The sequence below is a fragment of the Nerophis ophidion genome, linkage group LG13, assembly GCF_033978795.1.
Source record: "Nerophis ophidion isolate RoL-2023_Sa linkage group LG13, RoL_Noph_v1.0, whole genome shotgun sequence".
In the NCBI taxonomy this organism is placed as follows: domain Eukaryota; kingdom Metazoa; phylum Chordata; class Actinopteri; order Syngnathiformes; family Syngnathidae; genus Nerophis; species Nerophis ophidion.
Window position 1 is genome coordinate 9736237 of NC_084623.1, and position 21284 is coordinate 9757520.

General features: G+C 42.6%; 1 protein-coding gene across 1 annotated transcript in view; it reads right to left on the reverse strand.

Annotated features, from left to right (window-relative positions):
• LOC133564224 (partitioning defective 3 homolog B-like) overlaps positions 1 to 21284 on the reverse strand; it is a 405625-nt gene that overhangs the window by 169412 nt on the left and 214929 nt on the right. The window contains exons 19-20 of the mRNA XM_061918379.1: positions 7663 to 7878; positions 1480 to 1708 (exon numbers count right to left, since the gene is read on the reverse strand). Of these exons, the coding sequence (XP_061774363.1) occupies positions 1480 to 1708; positions 7663 to 7878 (445 nt within the window). The remainder of the gene's footprint in view (positions 1 to 1479; positions 1709 to 7662; positions 7879 to 21284) is intronic.

A 21284-nucleotide genomic window follows, 5' to 3' on the forward strand; every position in this document is an offset into this window, starting at 1 on the left:
AAAAAAATAAAAAAATAATTTATGGAACATCATTAGTCATTTTTCCTGATTAAGATTAATTTTAGAATTTTGATGACATGTTTTATATAGGTTAAAAAGCAATCTGCCTTGTGTTAGAATATATAACAAATTGAACAAAGCTTTATTTCTAACAAAGACAAATCATTATTTCTTTTAGATTTTCCAGAACCAAAATTTTAAAGAAATTCTAAAAAAATTTGAAATAATATTTAAATTTGATTCTAAAGATTTTCTAGATTTGCCAGAATATTTTTTTGGAATTTTAATTACAATACGTTTGAAGAAATATTTCACAATTATTCTTCGTCGAAAAAACAAGCTAAAACGAGAATTAAATTAAAATGCATTTATTATTGTTTACAAAAATAAATAAAAAAAACTTCAACATTGATTTAAATTGTCAGGAAAGAAGAGGAAGGCATTTAAAAGGTAAAAATGTATATGTGTTTAAAAATCATAAAATCATTTTTAAATTAGTATTTTTTTTCTCTAAAATTGTCTTTCTGAAAGTTATAAGAAGCAAAGTAAAACAAAATAATAAATGACTTCATTTAAACAAGGGAAGACCAAGTCTTTTAAATATTTTCTTGGATTTTCAAATTCTATTTCAGTTTTGTCTCTCTTAGAATGAAAAATGTCGAGCAAAGCGAGACCAGCTTGCTAGTAAATAAATACAATTTAAAAAAATAGAGGCAGCTCACTGGTAAGTGCTGCTATTTGAGCTATTTTTAGAACAGCTGCGGACTCTCTTGCCTCCTCCCACCGGAGACACTGGGATTTTCCAGACTTATCCTAGTAAATGTGTCCAATAACATCTGAATCGCTCCCACTGCCCTCGTCGTTTTTTTTTCTTTCTAGTCCTTCACTCTCACTTTCCTCATCCACGAATCTTTCATCCTCGCTCAAATTAATGGGGAAATCGTCGCTTTCTCGGTCCGAATCGCTCTAGCTGCCGGTGGCCATGATTGTAAACAATGGAGCTCCACAACCCGTGACGTCACACGCACATCGTCTGCTACTTCCGGTACAGGCAAGGCTTTTTTATTAGCGACCAAAAGTTGCAAACTTTATCGTGGATGTTCTCTACTAAATTCTTTCAGCAAAAATATGGCAATATCGCGAAATGATCAAGTATGACACATAGAATGGACCTGCTATCCCCGTTTAAATAAGTACATCTCATTTCAGTAGGCCTTGAAGGAGAACTGTGCGTCACAAAAACAAACTTGTCTAGGGTAAAAACCCAATTAGGTGTGTAAATCGAGGTTTATCCGTACGACACCGTTACACAGAAGCTCGCACAAGGGAGGGAATAAAAAATGGTTGTATGGATCCAGGTCGTGTCAGTGCATATACTCGAAGGTTAATCACTGCATGCTGCATTCATCTTCCCAAGCCCCGGTGAGAAACATTATTCCGACTACTGCCAAAGATGAAGAACAGGGGAATACAAATTACCTCAACAGGCTGAAACCTATTTTCTTCGACTTCTTCTCGGTCTCCTCAGACTCCTCCGGTTTTTTCTTCTCTTTGTCTTTCCCTTTGACCTTGTTCTTGTCCTTCTTCTTTGTTTTCACTTTCTTTTTCTTGTCTGCTTTTGTCTTTTCCTCCGTCGGGTCCCCCCCCGCTCCTTGGCGGGATGAGCTGCTGGCCGGCGTCTCCCGTCCTGAACTCTGCTCCGATGCGTCTAAAAAGTCGAAAAAGAATAGAAGAATTCCTTATTGTGCTTATAAGACAGCTGAGCTGTGATAACATCTTACCGACCAACCTTGTCTTGAATAAGCTAATGTTTTTTTTTTAAGTTTGCCTTTCATTCACAATCCTTATGTATAACACATATTTTTTTTTTTTTTTGGGTTCATGCATTCTAACTCGTAAAATACGGCAAGTAAGAGGTGGCTAACAATACAGCTCCTGGGAGTACACAATTAATATAATATAATAATAATGGATTAGATTTTTATCGTGCTTTTCTATTATTATATACTCAAAGCGCTCACAGAGAAGTGGGAACCCATCATTCATTTACACTTGGTGGTGGTAAGCTACATTTGTAGCCACAGCTGCCCTGGGTTAGCAGCTTGCCCCCTCCGAGCGGCACCGGGGGCAAGGGTGAAGTGTCCTGCCCAAGGACACAACGGCAGCGATTTGGATGTCAATAGGCGGCGAGTGAACCTTCAACCGCCATGCCGCCCCAATTCCGCCCTCGGAAATAAGATGTACTGGTCTGAATATAAACAGAGTGGTGGGAGTGGTAATACGAGAGAGAGAGAAGGTGCTAATCTGGTAACAAATGGAGGAAGAATGAAATCCTAAGAAAAACAGAACAGGGTCCATCGTCTGGCGGCGGTTTGGCTTCAAGCGGGAAGATGTTGAACAGACAACCGTAATATGTCAAGTATGACGCAAAAGCGTTGCCACAAAAAGTAGCATTACTGCTAATTTATCAGCCTCATTTGAAAAGTCCCCCGCTAGAGAATGAAAAATGCTTGAACATCTCCGTTCGGTGCCAAACCAACAAAAGGCCGAAACAACCATTTCCAGATCAACACCGTGTGAAAAGAATTGTCATAAATTTTTTATCCTTCAGGTCTTCGTTCACTGTTCACCTCCAAGGCCACCAAGTGTATGTGCAAACACCTCATTCTGTGTTTTTAATTTGTTTCAAGAGTCTTTTTACGTGTTTTAAGAGTCTTTTTACGTGTCTTAGGAGTCTTTTTATGTGTTTTAGGAGTCTTGTTACATGTTTCAGGAGTCTTTTTACGGGTTTTAGGAGTCTTGTTACGTGTTTTAGGAGTCTTGTTACGCGTGTTAGGAGTCTTGTTATGTGTTTTAGGAGTCTTGTTACGTGTTTTAGGAGTCTTGTTACGCGTGTTAGGAGTCTTGTTATGTGTTTTAGGAGTCTTGTTACGTGTTTTAGGAGTCTTGTTACGTGTTTCAGGAGTCTTTTTACGTGTTTTAGGAGTCTTGTTACGTGTTTTAGGAGTCTTGTTACATGTTTCAGGAGTCTTTTTACGTGTTTTAGGAGTCTTGTTACGTGTTTTAGGAGTCTTGTTACGTGTTTTAGGAGTCTTGTTACGTGTTTTAGGAGTCTTGTTACATGTTTCAGGGGTCTTTTGACGTGTTTTAGGAGTCTTGTTACGTGTTTTAGGAGTCTTGTTACGTGTGTTAGGAGTCTTGTTACGTGTTTCAGGAGTCTTTTTACGTGTTTTAGGAGTCTTATGTGTTTAGGAGTCTTGTTATGTGTTTTAGGAGTCTTGTTATGTGTTTTAGGAGTTTTATGTGTTTTAGGAGTCTTGTTACGTGTTTTAAGAGTCTTATTATGTGTTTTAGGAGTCTTGTTACGTGTTTTAAAAGTCTTTTAACGTGTTTTAGGAGTCTTGTTACGTGTTTTAAGAGTCTTGTTACGTGTTTTAGGAGTCTTGTTACGCGTGTTAGGAGTCTTGTTATGTGTTTTAGGAGTCTTGTTACGTGTTTTAGGAGTCTTGTTACGTGTTTCAGGAGTCTTTTTACGTGTTTTAGGAGTCTTGTTACGTATTTTAGGAGTCTTGTTACATGTTTTAGGAGTCTTGTTACATGTTTTAGGAGTCTTGTTACGTGTTTTAGGAGTCTTGTTACGTGTTTTAGGAGTCTTGTTACGTGTTTTAGGAGTCTTGTTACATGTTTCAGGAGTCTTTTTACGTGTTTTAGGAGTCTTGTTACGTGTTTTAGGAGTCTTGTTACGCGTGTTAGGAGTCTTGTTACGTGTTTCAGGAGTCTTTTTACGTGTTTTAGGAGTCTTATTATGTGTTTTAGGAGTCTTGTTATGTGTTTTAGGAGTCTTGTTATGTGTTTTAGGAGTTTTATGTGTTTTAGGAGTCTTGTTACGTGTTTTAAGAGTCTTATTATGTGTTTTAGGAGTCTTGTTACGTGTTTTAAAAGTCTTTTAACGTGTTTTAGGAGTCTTGTTACGTGTTTTAAGAGTCTTGTTACGTGTTTTAGGAGTCTTGTTATGTGTTTCAGGAGTCTTTTTACGTGTTTTAGGAGTGTTATTATGTGTTTTAGGAGTCTTGTTATGTGTTTTAGGAGTCTTTTTACGTGTTTTAGGAGTTTTATTACGTGTTTTAGGAGTCTTGTTACGTGTTTTAAGAGTCTTATTACGTGTTTTAGGAGTTTTATTACGTGTTTTAGGAGTCTTGCTACGTCTTTTAGGAGTCTTATTACGTGTTTTAAGAGTCTTATTATGTGTTTTAGGAGTCTTATTATGTGTTTTAAAAGTCTTTTTTCGTGTTTTAAAAGTCTTATTACGTGTTTTAAAAGTCTTATTACGTGTTTTAGTCGTTTTATTACCTATTCTAAGAGTCGTATTACATGTTTTAGGAGTTTTGTTACGAATTTTGCTATAAACTCAACTCGTCGTGTTCGGAGGAAGAAGAATACTGAGTTGCATCCCAAGAACACCACACCTACTGTGAAGCATGGAGGTGGAAACATCATGCTTTGGGGCTGTTTTTCTGCTAAGGGGACAGGACGATTGATCCGTGTTAAGGAAAGAATGAATGGGGGCCATGTATGGTGAGATTTTGAGCCAAAACCTCCTTCCATCAGTGAGAGCTTTGAATGGTTGACCAAATACTTATTTTCCAGCATAATTTACAAATAAATTCTTTAAAATTCCTACAATGTGAATTCCTGGATTTTTTTCCCACATTCTGTCTCTCACAGTTGAAGTGTACCTATGATGAACATTACAGACCTCTGTCATCATTTTAAGTGGGAGAACTTGCACAATACTTTTTCACCCCCACTGTATGTGTGTTTGCATTTCCAGTCGTCCGTCACAGCTCGGGTGCATTTGACAATGGCCAAGTTAAAAAGTTTCGGGAACACTTTGGAGAACTGTTCTCTGTCAATTAACAGCAGCTTGCAAAAAGTTTTGGACAATTAGAAGCACGGTGAGAGACGGGGGGCCGGTGCGTGTGCGGGGTGTTGACGTGCCCTATTAGTGGCATCCTGTGTGTGGTGTAGTGATCTGAAACAGGCAGTCTCATTACTCTGCTGCTGACTGATAAGAGTTTGCTGCTAATAACACTACTGGGATTTGAGCCACGCCTCTCAGCGAAGCACACCCGAGCAGAGAGTATTTAGCTCCTGAATAAATATTTAATAGCCTGGCCAAATATTGAATCAAATGGTGAAGGGCGGGTCGGCCGCATTGCTTTGTACTGTTTGTCTCCACGGCATCGTGGTAGGAAACCAGCAGGACAAAAATGCATATAGACAGTGCATGGGTGAAGGAAACATAACACTATTTAAACTAAGTATCAGTATATATACAAACCCCGTTTCCATATGAGTTGAGAAATTGCGTAAGATGTAAATATAAACAGAATACAAAGATTTGCAAATCATTTTCAACCCATATTCAGTTGAATATGCTACAAAGACAACATATTTGATGTTCAAACTGATAAACATTGTTTTTTGAGTGCAAATAATCATTAACTTTAGAATTTGATGACAGCAACACGCGACAAAGAAGTTGGAAAAGGTGGCAATAAATACTGATAAAGTTGATGAATGCTCATCAAACGCTTATTTGGAAGATCCCACAGATGTGCAGGCTAATTGGGGAACACGTGGGTGCCATGATTGGGTATAAAAAACAGCTTCCCCAAAAAAATGCTCAGTCTTTCACAAGAAAGGATGGGGCGAGGTACACCCCTTTGTCCACAACTACGTGAGCAAATAGTCAAACAGTTTAAGAACAACGTTTCTCAAAGTGCAATTGCAAGAAATTTAGGGATTTCGACATCTACGGTCCATAATACCATCAAAAGGTTCAGAGAATGTGGAGAAATCCCTCCACATAAGCGGAATGGCCGGAAACCAACATTGGATGACCGTGACCTTCGATCCCTCAGACGGCACTGTATCAAAAACCGACTTCAATCTCTAAAGGATATCACCACATAGGCTCACGAACACTTCAGAAAACCACTGTCACTAAATACAGTTTGTTGCTAATCTGTAAGTGCAAGTTAAAGCTCTACTATGCAAAGCGAAAGCCATTTATCAACAACATCCAGAAACGCCGCCGGCTTCTCTGGGCCCGAGATCATCTAAGATGAACAGATGCAAAGTGGAAAAGTGTTCTGTGGTCTGACGAGGTTGAGGTTAAGTTTATTTCGAACATGCATGCATACAACATGACACGTCACAATTTCCAGTTTCTCTTTTCAACATGTTCGAAAAGGAGTAGGAAAAAGCAGAGCTTATTTAATTCTACCCCTTTTCTTTTACATAACAGTTGCTAAAACTTTTGAATGACATATTACAGTTTTTTTACTGAATGGGACACCCCAAATGTACATTAAGATAAAGAAAGCGGGTGTGTAAGGACCGGCCTCGAAGACAGCGGCAGGTGAGTAGATTGCCCAGCTGGAGCTTGTTATTTAATCACCATGAGCCCTCATTAGCAGCGGCCGGTCCGAGACACGTGGTTGGAGTGGGAGGAGAAGCCCGAGAGACTGAGAGAGGGAGCAGACACGAGCAGACCGAAAAGTCCAGAGAACGAAGACTACTGGGAAGCAGGCTATCCTTGGGCGTGTGTTCTTGCGATAAAAGACTTTGTTCAAACCTGACCACTGGGCTCCCAGAAGACCTGTCGGCACCAGGAGAACCCACCATGGAGAGAGACTTTCACAGTGGGATTTACAACATTAACTATGAACAGTAAAACACTGAATATTAAACACATATGAACATCGATCATCTTTTACTTCTCAGACTACCTCCTCGATAGTTGTGTATCTTTTACAATCAAGAAAAACACAACAAAAATGTAACAAACAGCAAAATATGAATTCAAATTGTAACAAACACCTACAATATGATATATTTTCAGGTGACGTAGATTACCGTAATAACTTGTAAAACACCCAAAAAGCACAGATTTCGACCACTGAAAAAACGGCCGGGGGTTTGAACTCACAACCTAACCGATCTCAGGGCGGACACTCTAACCACCAGGCCACTGAGTAGGTAAAAAAAAATAAAAATCTGCTGTACAGTATGTGTGCTTAGGTCCCTTTTTTTCAGGACCACTAATACCAAAAGTCACAATGTCCGATAGAGTTATGACGGAACACCTTAAAAAAACGGAATGAGATTGTGGAGAGGCGGAGCCGACGGCGGGGCAAAACACGCTGTAGCCCTGCTCAAGATGGCGGCAAGGAGGCGGAGAATGTGGCGTACCGGGAGCGACGCAGCTGCAATCAAATTCTGGTCCTGAATTCAGGTCCTCTCCGTTCCGCCACATTCTCCGCCTTTTTGCCGCCATCTTGAGCAGGGCTACAGCGTGTCCTACCCCGCCGTCGACCCGTCGGCTCCGCCTCTCCACAGGCATGTTACAGTTTTTTTTACTGAATGGGACACCCCAAATGTACATGAAAATAAAGAGAGCGGGCGTGTAAGGACCGGCCTCGAAGGCAGCGGCAGGTGAGTAGATTGCCCAGCTGGGACCCTTATTTGAACTCCCGACCTACCGATATCAGTGTTTCAAACTGTTATTCCTAGACTTTAAAGAAAACATCGGGATTGCAGGTTTTTTAACTCAACTCGTGCAAAACGTACTTCCGGTCACCTGAACGTCAGACTCACCGTCATCATCTAGGGGCGGTCCATCGTAGGATTTATCAATCGCCGCCCTGAAGCTCTCATTGCAACCCCTCCCTCGGATCATATTCGGACGAGGACGGTGGAAAGGGAGGAGCTCGCTTTTCCTGCTGACCTCGGACATGGCCGTCTGCAGACTCTCCAACGAGCAGGACTTCTTCAAGCCGAGGGAAGGCCCCAGTCCGACGGCGCTCGATTGATCTGAAAAAAGAACACAATACATGAGGCACTTTTTTAAACAAATTACTCAAATGCCAATATTTTATTAAGTTTTGTGCAGTGTTTAAAAGGGGGCGGGGTCTGGGCGTGGCCAACCAGGCCAACTCTGCGGTCAATTTCAAGTTGCTTGTGATGTAAAAAAAGGAATGTGCCCGGATTTGAACATTTACACCAGGGGTGTCAAATTCAAATACAGAGTGGGCCAAAATTCCAAATTAAACAAAGTTTAGTTGAACAACTTAACCTTTTAAAAGGGACCCAAACAAGTTTTGCATTGAATTTTGAACTAGCAAGGCTTATATAACTTTATAGTGAAATGCAAAATCAAGGTTTGTTGGTAGCGGGGGGTGTGTATTGTAGTGTCCCGGAAGAGTTAGTGCTGCAAGGGTTTCTGGGTATGTTGTGTTACAGTGCAGATGTTCTCCCAAAATGTGTTTGTCATTCTTGTTTGGTGTGGGTTCACAGTGTGGTGCATATTTGTAACAGTGTTAAAGTTGTTTATAAGGCCACCCTCAGTGTGACCTGTATGGCTGTTGACCAAGTATGCCTTGCATTCACTTGTGTGTGTGTGTGTGTAGATTCCGCATATATTACGTGACTGGGCTGGCACGCTGATTGTATGGTAGAGAAGCGGACATGACAACAGGTTGTAGAGGACGCTAAAAGCAGTACCTTTAAGGCACGTTGTTGTCCGAGTAGAAATTTGGGAGAATGGTTGTCCTGGTAGATTTTCGGGGGGGGTCTCCTGGGAAAATCGTGAGGGTTGGTTGGCAAGTATCATAATTAGCGGTGAATGCACCGCCGCTGTATAATACCGACGGGCCAACTCTAATGTTAATTTTATATTGTCTAAAGGGCCAAAATAAATTACATGGCGGGCCGAATTTGGCCCGCGGGCCAGAGTTTGACACCCATGATTTACACTAATACATCTAAATTTCTTCAGGTGTACGGTAAGTTTCCTCGATTTACAGTCGTGGTCAAAAGTTTACATACACTTATAAAGAACATAATGTCATGGCTCTCAAGAGTCTCCGAAAAATTCTACAAATGTTATTTTTTTGTGATAGCCATCCACAAATTTCCGGCAAGCTTCTGCTTGAATTTTTGACCACTCCTCTCGACAAAATTGGTGCAGTTCAGCTACATTTGTTGGTTTTCTGACATGGACTTGTTTCTTCAGCATTGTCCACAAAGTCAAGACTCTAGGAAGGCCATTCTTAAACCTTCATTCTAGCCTGATTTAGCCATTCCTTTACCACTTTTGACGTGTGTTTGGGGTCATTGTCCTGTTGGAACACCCAACCTCCGGACTGAAAATTTTTGGGATGTCCTGAATAATTTGGAGGTAATCCTCATTTGTCATTGTCCCATTTGTAGCACCAGTTCAGTTGGCAGCAAAACAGGACCATAGCATAATACTACCACCATCATGCTTGACGGTGGGCATGGTGTTCCTGGGATTAAAGGCCTTACCTTTAATCCTCCAAACATATTGCTGGGTATTGTGCCCAAACAGCTAAAATGTTGTTTCATCTGACATCACATATGACGCATTTAAGTCTCACCTTAAAACTCATCTGTATACTCTAGCCTTTAAATAGACCTCCTTTTTAGACCAGTTGATCTGCCGCTTCTTTTCTTTCTCCTATGTCCCCCTCTCCCTTGTGGAGGGGGTCCGGTCCGATGACCATGGATGAAGTACTGGCTGTCCAGAGTCGAGACCGAGGATGGACCGCTCGTCAGGACCCAGGATGGACCGCTCGCCTGTATCGGTTGGGGACATCTCTACGCTGCTGATCCGCCTTCCGCTTGAGATGGTCTCCTGTGGACGGGACTCTCGCTGCTGTCTTGGATCAGCTTGAACTGAACTCTCGCGGCTGTGTTGGAGCCACTATGGATTGAACTTTCACAGTATCATGTTAGACCCGCTCGACATCCATTGCTTTCGGTCCCCTAGAGGGGGGGGGGTTGCCCACATCTGAGGTCCTCTCCAAGGTTTCTCATAGTCAGCATTGTCACTGGCGTCCCACTGGATGTGAATTCTCCCTGCCCACTGGGTGTGAGTTTTCCTTGCCCTTTTGTGGGTTCTTCCGAGGATGTTGTAGTCGTAATGATTTGTGCAGTCCTTTGAGACATTTGTGATTTGGGGCTATATAAATAAACATTGATTGATTGATTGATTGACCTTCTGGAGGAAAGTTCTGTGGTCAGATGAAACAAAAATGGAGCTGTTTGGCCACGATACCCAGCAATATGTTTGGAGCAGAAAAGGTGAGGCCTTTAATCCCAGGAACACCACACCTACTGTAAAGCATGGTGGTGGTAGTATTATGCTCTGGTCCTGTTTTGCTGCCAATGGAACTGGTGTTTTACAGAGAGTATATGGGACAATGAAATTCTTCAGGACATAAAATCATCAGCCCGGAGGTTGGGTCTTGGGCGCAGTTGGGTGTTCCAACAGGACAATAACCCTCAAACACACATCTAAAGTGGTAAAGGAATGACTAAATCAGGCTAGAATGAAGGTTTTAGAATGGCCTGACTTAAAACGTGTGGACATTGCTGAAGAAACAACCTTTATGTACCTTTCAGCATTAATGGTGCCTTCACAGATGTGTAAGTTACCCATGCCTTGGGCACTAATGCACCCCCATACCATCACAGATGCTGGCTTTTGAACTTTGCGCCTCTTTGGTCCGGAGGAAACCACGTCCACAGTTTTCAAAAACAATTTGAAATGTGGACTCGTCAGACCACGGAACACTTTTTTCCACTTTGCATCAGTCCATCTAAGATGAGCTCGGGCCCAACGAAGTGTCTCTGGGTGTTGTTGATAAATGGCTTTGGCTTTAAATAGTGAAGTGAAGTGAATTATATTTATATAGCGCTTTTCTCAAGGTGACTCAAAGCGCTTTACATAGCGAAACCCAATATCTAATTTTTACATTTAAACCAGTGTGGGTGGCACTGGGAGCAGGTGGGTAATGTGTCTTGCCCAAGAACAAAACGGCAGTAACTAGGATGGCACAAGCGGGAATCGAACCTGCAACCCTCAAGTTGCTGCCACGGCCACTCTACCAACCGAGGTATGCCGCCCCAAGTAGTAGTTTTAACTTGCAATTACAGATGTAGCGACCAACTGTAGTTACTGTCAGCGGTTTTCTGAAGTGTTCCCGAGCCCATGTGGTGATATCCTTTACACACTGATGTCGGTTTTTGGGAAAAAAATAATTCAAAAATTCAACCAGAAGCTTGAGGATGGGTACCAAAAGTGCCTTATAAGGGCGGTATACCTCGGTTGGTAGAGCAGCTGTGCAAACAACTTGAAGGTTGCAGGTTCGATCCCCGCTTCCGCCATCCCAGTCACTGCCGTTGTGTCCTTGGGCAAGACACCTTACCCACCTGCTCCCAGTGAAGTGAGGTGAAGTGAAGTGAATTATATTTATATAGCGCTTTTCTCAAAGTGACTCAAAGCGCTTTACATAGTGAAACCCAATATCTAATTTTTACATTTAAACCAGTGTGGGTGGCACTGGGAGCAGGTGGGTAAAGTGTCTTGCCCAAGGACACAACGGCAGTAACTAGGATGATGCAAGCGGGAATCGAACCTGCAACCCTCAAGTTGCTGGCAGGGCCGCTCTACCAACCGAGCTATATATATGGTAGTTTTAACTTGCATTTACAGATGTAGCGACCAACTGTAGTTACTGTCAGCGGTTTTCTGAAGTGTTCCCGAGCCCATGTGGTGATATCCTTTACACACTGATGTCGGTTTTTGGGGGAAAAAAAGTCAAAAATTCAACCAGAAGCTTGAGGATGGGTACCAAAAGTGCCTTATAAGGGCGGTATAGCTCGGTTGGTAGAGCGGCCGTGCCAGCAACTTGAGGGTTGCAGGTTCGATCCCCGCTTCCGCCATCCTAGTCACTGCCGTTGTGTCCTTGGGCAAGACACCTTACCCACCTGGTTTAAATGTAACTTAGATATTGGGTTTCACTATGTAAAGCGCTTTGAGTCACTAGAGAAAAAGCGCTATATAAATATAATTCACTTATTGCAGTGAAACTTGCCAAGGGACATGTAACCAAATATTGACATTGCTGACATGAGGTGGCGACTTGTCCAGGGTGTACCCCGCGTTCCGCCCGATTGTAGCTGAGATAGGCACCAGAACCCCCCGCGACAAAAAAGGGAATAAGCGGTAGAAAATGGATGGATGGATGTACACTTTTGACCCAGAAGAATTGGTCACATTTTCAGTAGACCCATACATAATAAATTCACAAAAGAACCAAACTTCATGAATGTTTTTTTTGTACGTGCTCCAATCACTCTATCACAAAAAAAAATAAGAGTTGTATAAATTATTGTAAACTCAAGACCGTCATGACATTATGTTCTTTAGAGTGTATGCCAACTTTTGACCACGACTGTACGTCTTCATTTAGTAGAAAATCCACACAACTCTTATTACATGAATGGTGTGGAGTTCAGAAGAATGCAAGTCTCGAGCCATAAAGACCACATCCTCCTCAGAGGAGCAGTGCTACAGGAACAAAAACTGCGATCTGGTGGACTGTGGCATTGTTGGCTTTGTGATGAATGTGTTTGCTTTACTCCAACAGGTTCCCGATCCATCATTACCGAACACTGAGATATTACTGGAGGTGGAGGGGGGGCAGCAGAGGGGAATGATGAAGAACACGCTCGACGTTGATATGGTTCTGCAAAGGCACGGACGAAGCGAATGAGAAGGAAGATGCAACCTAAATTCCGGACTAAAAGCCGCTATTTTTTTTCCCTACGCTTCGTATGACGCAGCCTATAAAACGGTGTGGCAAAATTTTTCTCTGCTGACGGCCAATAATGCAAATACAAACCCTGTTTCCATATGAGTTGGGAAATTGTGTTAGATGTAAATATAAACGGAATACAATGATTTGCAAATCATTTTCAACCCATATTCAGTTGAATATGCTACAAAGACAAAATATTTGATGTTCAAACTGATAAACATTTTTTTTTTTGCAAATAATCATTAACTTTAGAGTTTGATGCCAGCAACACCTGACAAAAAAGTTGGGAAAGGTGGCAATAAATACTGATAAAGTTGAAGAATGCTCATCAAACACTTATTTGGAACATCCCACAGGTGTGCAGGCTAATTGGGAACAAGTGGGTGCCATGATTGGGTAGAAAAACAGCTGCCCAAAAAATGCTCAGTCTTTCACAAGAAAGGATGGGGCGAGGTACACCCCTTTGTCCACAACTGCGTGAGCAAATAGTCAAACAGTTTAAGAACAACGTTTCTCAAAGTGCAATTGCAAGAAATGTAGGGGTTTCAACATCTACGGTCCTTAACATCATCAAAACGTACAGAAAATCTGGAGAAATCACTCTACGTAAGCGGCATGGCCGGATACCAACATTGAATGACCGTGACCATCGATCCCTCAGACGGCACTGTATCAAAAACCGACATCAATCTCTAAAGGATATCACCACATGGGCTCAGGAACACTTCAGAAAACCACTGTCGCTAAATACAGTTGGTCGCTACATCTGTAAGTGCAAGTTAAAGCTCTACAATGCAAAGCGAAAGCCATTTATCAACAACATCCAGAAACGCTGCCGGCTTCTCTGGGCCCGAAATCATCTAAGACGGACTGATGCAAAGTGGAAAAATGTTCTGTGGTCTGACGAGTCCACATTTGAAAATTGTTTTTGGAAATATTCGACATTGTGTCATCCGGACCAAAGGGGAAGCGAACCATCCAGACTGTTATCGAACGCACAGTTCAAAAGCCAGCATCTGTGATGGTATGGGGGTGCATCAGTGCCCAAGGCATGGGTAACTTACACATCTGTGAAGGCACCATTAATCCTGAAAGGTACATATGCTGCCATCTAAGCGCCGTCTTTTTCATGGACGCCCCTGCTTATTTCATCAAGACAATGCCAAGCCACATTCAGCACGCGTTACAACAGCGTGGCTTCGTAAAAAAAAAAAAGAGTAAGAGTACTTTCCTGGCCCGCCTGCAGTCCAGACCTGTCTCCCATCGAAAATGTGTGGCTCATTATGAAGCGTAAAATATGACAGCCATTTATCAACAACATCCAGAAACGCTGCTGGCTTCTCTGGCCCCGAAATCATCTAAGATGGACTGATGCAAAGTGGGGAAAAATGTTCTATGGTCTGACGAGTCCACATTTCAAAATTGTTTTTGGAAATATTTGACATTGTGTCATCCGGACCGAAGGAGAAGCGAACCATCCAGACTGTTATCGACGCAAAGTTCAAAAGCCAGCATCTGTGATGGTATGGGGGTGCATTAGCGCCCAAGGCATGGGTAACTTACACATCTGTGAAGGCACCATTAATGCTGAAAGGTACATACAGGTTTTGGAACAACATATGCTGCCATCTAAGCGCCGTCTTTTTCATGGACGCCCCTGCTTATTTCAGCAAGACAATGCCAAGCCACATTCAGCACGTGTTACAACAGCGTGGCTTCGTAAAAAAAAAAGAGTAAGAGTCCAGACCTGTCTCCCATCAAAAATGTGCGGCACATTATGAAACGTAAAATACGACAGCGGAGACCCCGGACTGTTGAACGACTGAAGCTCTACATAAAACAAGAATGGGAAATAATTCCACTTTCAAAGCTTCAACAATTAGTTTCCTCAGTTCCCAAACGTTTATTGAGTGTCATTAAAAGAAACGGTGATGTAACACAGTGGTGAACATGCCCTTTCCCAACTACTTCAAGAAATTCTAATTTAACTATTATTTGCAAAAAAAAAAATAAAGTTTGAGTTTCAACATCAAATATCTTGTCTTTGTAGTGCATTCAACTGAATACGGGTTGAAAATGATTTGCAAATCATTGCATTCTGTTTATATTTACATCAAACACAATTTTGGGTGTGCTCCTTTATAGGATAAATGCATGGCTATTCACTCTATAAAGCATGTATATAACGTAATGCTTCATTTTGTGATTTTTGTCACAAACGAAGCATTTTTTTTTGGACATAACACTGGGCCGCCAGGGACAAAAGGGACGGAAGAATCCCCCCCCGGATGGGAGCAAATTAGTTTTTTTTTTTATTCCTGGGGAACGTGGTGACACAGAGGAAGGGAAATCAAATGGAAAGCGGCGAGCCTGACTCGGCTTACTGCCAGCTCAAAATACATTTGTACAGGTTAACATTATGCAGACACACACACACACACACACACACACACACACACACACACACACACACACACACACACACACATTTCAAATTCCTTGCTGGCTGTGGATTGTCGATACGATGCCACTTTGATTCATGATAGCTAAACCAGAATCACTTAAGGTAATGATTCCCTATACACATGACTGGTTTTGCCGTGTTGGTATGCGTGTGTATTTTGTCCTCAGATGAGAGGGCTGATGACGGCCATGACTGGGGCATTAATTTTGGCCCACCCACACACACACACACACACACACACTGGCAACTCGGAGGAGAGATGGACAAGGGCGGTGACTGCTGACACTCACATCCATAAACACAGCACACATTATGCCCACCTCCGTGCTGTAATTATAATTTAATGCAGAAAAAAAACAGCCATCAATTCAATGGACGACAATATGACACTTAGCTGCCTTCTTGTCCAAAATACTACACTGGAGTTGTGCTCGACCGACTCGAAAGTCTCCAAACTTGTGTTGATATATAAAGCGATAATAGCAATAACGTTGTGAGAAATGTGCATGTGCGTAATCCCGAAGTGAAGTGAATTATATTTATATAGCGCTTTTCTCAAGTGACTCAAAGCGCTTTACATAGTGAAACCCGATATCTAAGTTACATTTAAACCAGGTGGGTAAAGTGTCTTGCCCAAGGACACAACGGCAGTGACCGGGATGGCGGAAGCGGGGATCGAACCTTGCAGCCCTCAAGTTGCTGGCACGGCCGCTTTACCAACCGAGCTATACCGCCCTTATAAGGCACTTTCGGTACCCATCCACAAGCTTCGGGTTGAATTTTTGACTGAATTTTTATCCAAAAGCCGACATCAGCGTGTAAAGGATATATCCACATAGGAAAACCGCTGACATTAACTACAGTTGGTCGCTACATCTGGGCAGCATAGCTCGGTTGGTAGAGTGGCCGTGCCAGCAACTTGAGGGTTGCAGGTTCGTATTCCCGCTTGTGCCATCCTAGTTACTGCCGTTGTGTCCTTGGGCAAGACACTTTACCCACCTGCTCCCAGTGCCACCCACACTGGTTTAAATGTAAAAATTAGATATTGGGTTTCACTATGTAAAGCGCTTTGAGTCACTTTGAGAAAAGCACTATATAAATATAATTCACTTCACTTCACTTCACTTCACTTCACTGGGAGCAGGTGGGTAAAGTGTCTTGCCCAAGGACACAACGGCAGTGACTGGGATGGCGGAAGCGGGGATCGAACCTGCAACCCTCAAGTTGCTGGCACGGCCGCTCTACCAACCGAGCTATACCGCCCTTATAAGGTACTTTTGGTACCCATCCTCAAGCTTCTGGTTGAATTTTTTACTTTTTTTTTTTCAAAAACCGACATCAGTGTGTAAAGGATATCACCACATGGGCTCGGGAACACTTCAGAAAACCGCTGACAGTAACTACAGTTGGTCGCTACATCTGTAATTGCAAGTTAAAACTACCATTTATATAGCTCGGTTGGTAGAGTGGCCGTGCCAGCAACTTGAGGGTTGCAGGTTCGTATTCCCGCTTGTCCCATCCTAGTTACTGCCGTTGTGTCCTTGGGCAATACACTTTACCCACCTGCTCCCAGTGGCACCCACACTGGTTTAAATGTAAAAATTAGATATTGGGTTTCACTATGTAAATCGCTTTGAGTCACTTTGAGAAAAGCACTATATAAATATAATTCACTTCACTTCACTTCACTTCACTTCACTGGGAGCAGGTGGGTAAAGTGTCTTGCCCAAGGACACAACAGCAGTGACCGGGATGGTGGAAGCGGGGATCGAACCTTGCAGCCCTCAAGTTGCTGGCACGGCCGCTTTACCAACCGGGCTATACCGCCCTTATAAGGCACTTTTGGTACCCATCCACAAGCTTCGGGTTGAATTTTCGACTGAATTTTTTTTCCAAAAGCCAACATCAGTGTGTAAAGGATATATCCACATAGGAAAACCGCTGACATTAACTACAGTTGGTCGCTACATCTGGGCAGCATAGCTCGGTTGGTAGAGTGGCCGTGCCAGCAACTTGAGGGTTGCAGGTTCGATTCCCGCTTGTGCCATCCTAGTTACTGCCGTTGTGTCCTTGGGCAAGACACTTTACCCACCTGCTCCCAGTGGCACCCACACTGGTTTAAATGTAAAAATTAGATATTGGGTTTCACTATGTAAAGCGCTTTGAGTCACTTTGAGAAAAGCACTATATAAATATAATTCACTTCACTTCACTTCACTGGGAGCAGGTGGGTAAAGTGTCTTGGCCAAGGACACAACAGCAGTGACTGGGATGGCGGAAGCGGAGATCGAACCTGCAACCCTCAAGTTGCTGGCACGGCCGCTCTACTAACCGAGCTATACCGCCCTTATAAGGTACTTTTGGTACCCATCCTCAAGCTTCTGGTTGAATGTTTTACTTTTTTTTTTTTCAAAAACCGACATCAGTGTGTAAAGGATATCACCACATGGGCTCGGGAACACTTCAGAAAACCGCTGACAGTAACTACAGTTGGTTGCTACATCTGTAAATGCAAGTTAAAACTACCATTTATATAGCTCAGTTGGTAGAGTGGCCGTGCCAGCAACTTGAGGGTTGCAGGTTCGATTCCCGCTTGTGCCATCCTAGTTACTGCCGTTGTGTCCTTGGGCAAGACACTTTACCCACCTGCTCCCAGAGCCACCCACACTGGTTTAAATGTAACTTAGATATCGGGTGTCACTATGTAAAGCGCTTTGAGTCACTTGAGAAAAGCGCTATATAAATATAATTCACTTCACTTCACTTCACTTCACATCTGTAAGTGCAAGTTAAAACTACCATTTAAAGCCAAAGCCATTTATCAACAACACCCAGAGACGCTTCGTTGGGCCCGAGCTCATCTTAGATGGACTGATGCAAAGTGGGAAAAAAAAGTGTTCCGTGGTCTGACGAGTCCACATTTCAGATTGTTTTTGAAAACTGTGGACGTGGTGTCCTCCGGACCAAAGAGGCGCAAAGTTCAAAAGCCAGCATCTGTGATGGTATGGGGGTGCATTAGTGCCCAAGGCATGGGTAACTTACACATCTGTGAAGGCACCATTAATGCTGAAAGGTACATAAAGGTTGCTTCTTCAGCATTGTTCACACGTTTTAAGTCAGGCCATTCCAAAACCTTCATTCTAGCCTGATTTAGTCATTCCTTTACCACTTTAGATGTGTGTTTGAGGGATATTGTCCTGTTGGAACACCCAACTGCGCCCAAGACCCAACCTCCGGGGTGATGATTTTAGGTTGTCCTGAAAAAATTTCATTGTCCCATTTACTCTCTGTAAAGCACCAGTTCCAGGAGCAGCAAAACACGGCCAAGACAATATACTACCACCACCATGCTTTACGGTAGGTATGGTGTTCTTGGGATTAAAGGCCTCACCTTTTCTCCTCCAAACATATTGCTGGGTATTGTGGCCAAACAGCTCCATTTTTGTTTCATCTGACCACAGAACTTTCCTCCAGAAGGTCTTATGTGATGTCAGATGAAACAAAACTTTAGCTGTTTGGGCACAATACCAAGCAATATGTTTGGAGGAGTAAAGGTGAGGCCTTTGATTCCAGGAACACCACGCCCACCGTCAAGCATGATGGTGGTAGTATTATGCTCTGGGCCTGTTTTGCTGCCAAATGAACTGGTGCTACAAATGGGATAATGACAAAGGAGGATTACCTCCAAATTCTTCAGGACATCCCCAAAATCATCAGCCCAGAGGTTGGGTGTTCCAACAGGACAATGACCCCAAACACACGTCAAAAGTGGTAAAGGAATGGCTAAATCAGGCTAGAATGAAGGTTTTAGAATGGCCTTCCCAAAGTCCTGACTTAAACCATGTGGACAATGCTGAAGAAGCAACCTCCTGACTAGGATGGCGGAAGCGGGAATCGAACCCGCAGCCCTCAAGTTGCTGGCACGGCCACTCTACCAACCGAGCTATACCGCCCCGAATTTGTGACGCAGGGAGGGCAATTAATCAGGTCCAACTTTTCGGTACTTTTTTAAATTCGAGCTATACCTCGAATTTGTGAGTGATAACCATGGACAATCATTCAAATAAATGGCCACCCTCAACACAGTGTACCTGACATATGAAACGTGACGAAATAGGGGTTCACAATCTACTTCCTCAATCTACTAAGTGTTTCGGCGAAGAAAAAAACATTAATTAGCCACACCGTTCTATAAGCCGCAAGGTTCAAAGCGTAGAAAAAAAGAAGCAGATTTTAAGGTAGGATACCACAATATTTATTCTTATTATGATGTTGTTTTATTTGTATTTTTTTCTTAGTTTTAGATACCTGTATTCGTTTTCTATCAAGTCTTCCGGTTCAAAGCTTTGAACACTGTCAACATTCACTTAGCGGTCCCGGCAGTGAGCAAAGGTGGGTAAAGTGTGTTACCCAAGGACACAACGGCAGTGACTAGGATGGCGGAAGCGGGAATCGAACCTGCAGCCCTCAAGTTGCTGGCACGGCCCCTCTACCAACCGAACTATACCAACCCCGAATTTGTGACTAAGAGAGGGCAATTAATCAGGTCCAACTTTTCGGTACTTTTTTAAAATTCGAGCTATACCTTGAATTTGTGAGTGATAACCATGGACAATCATTCAAATAAATGGCCACCCTCAACACAGTGTACCTGACATATGAAACGTGACAAAATAGGGGTTCACAATCTACTTCATCAATCTACTAAGTGTTCTGGCGAAGAAAAAAAACATTAATTAGCCGCACCATTCTATAAGCCGCAAGGTTCAAAGCATAGAAAAAAAGAAGCAGAAAATAGTCCAGATTTTAACGTATGATACCACAATATCTATTCTTATTATGTTGTTGTTTTATCTGTATTTTTTTCTTAGTTTTAGATACCTGTATTCGTTTTCTATCAAGTCTTCCGGTTCACAGCTTTGAACACTGTCAACATTCACTTAGCGGTCCCGGCAGTGAGCAAAGTCGTCCAAAAGATGGCGCCGTAGCACAAACAATACCAAACCACAGCGTGTGCTTTGTGCGTGGCAAAGAAAAAACCATTAAAGGGGAACATTATCACAATTTCAAAAGGGTTAAAAACACTAAAAATCAGTTCCCAGTGGCTTGTTGTATTTTTTGAAGTTTTTTTCAAAATTTTACCGGTCTCGGAATATCCCTAAGTAGAGCTTTAAAGTGCCTTATTTTCGCTATCTTCGAAACCACTATCCATTTCCCTGTGACGTCACACAGTGCTGCCAATGTAAACAAACAATGGGAATACCACAGCAAGATATAGCGACATTAGCTCGGATTCAGACTCGGATTTCAGCGATTTAAGCGATTCAACAGATTACGCATGTATTGAAACGGATGGTTGGAGTATGAAAGTATTGAAGAAGAAACTGAAGCTATTGACGCTATTCATAGCCATAGCATGGCTGAACAGCTGCGTTAGCATCGCCGGTAAAATGTGCGGACCAAACGATCAGGACTTTCGCATCTTTTGACACTGGAGCAACTTAAATCCGTCGATTGGTAAGTGTTTGTTTCGCATTAAATGTGGGTGGAAGTAAACGTAATATAGTTGCAAATGCATCTACAGGTTATCCATACATCTCTGTGCCATGTCTGCTTTAGCACCGCCGGTAAATAGCATGTTGGCATCGATTAGCGTAGCATGTTAGCATCGATTAGCTGGCAGTCAACATCAACAAAACTTTGTGATTTCGTTGACTTAATCGTTGCAAATGCATCTGCAGGTTATCCATACATCTCTGTGCCATGTCTGCCTTAGCATCGCCGGTCAAATGTGGAGACACTCCAGCACATTCAATGGGGGTCTGGCGGCAGACACTTTGCCATCTTCGGGCCAGTGGTGCAACTTGAATCCCTCCCTGTTAGTGTTGTTACACCCTCCGACAACACACCGACGAGGCATGATGTCTCCAAGGTTCCAAAAAATAGTTCAAAAAACGGAAAATAACAGAGCTGAGACCCGGTGTTTGTAATGTGTTGAAAATGAAAATGGCGGGTGTGTTACTTCGGTGACGTCACATTCTGACCTAATTGCCTCCAGCGCGATTAACAGAAAGGCGTTTAATTCGCCAAAATTCACCCATTTAGAGTTCGGAAATCGGTTGAAAAAA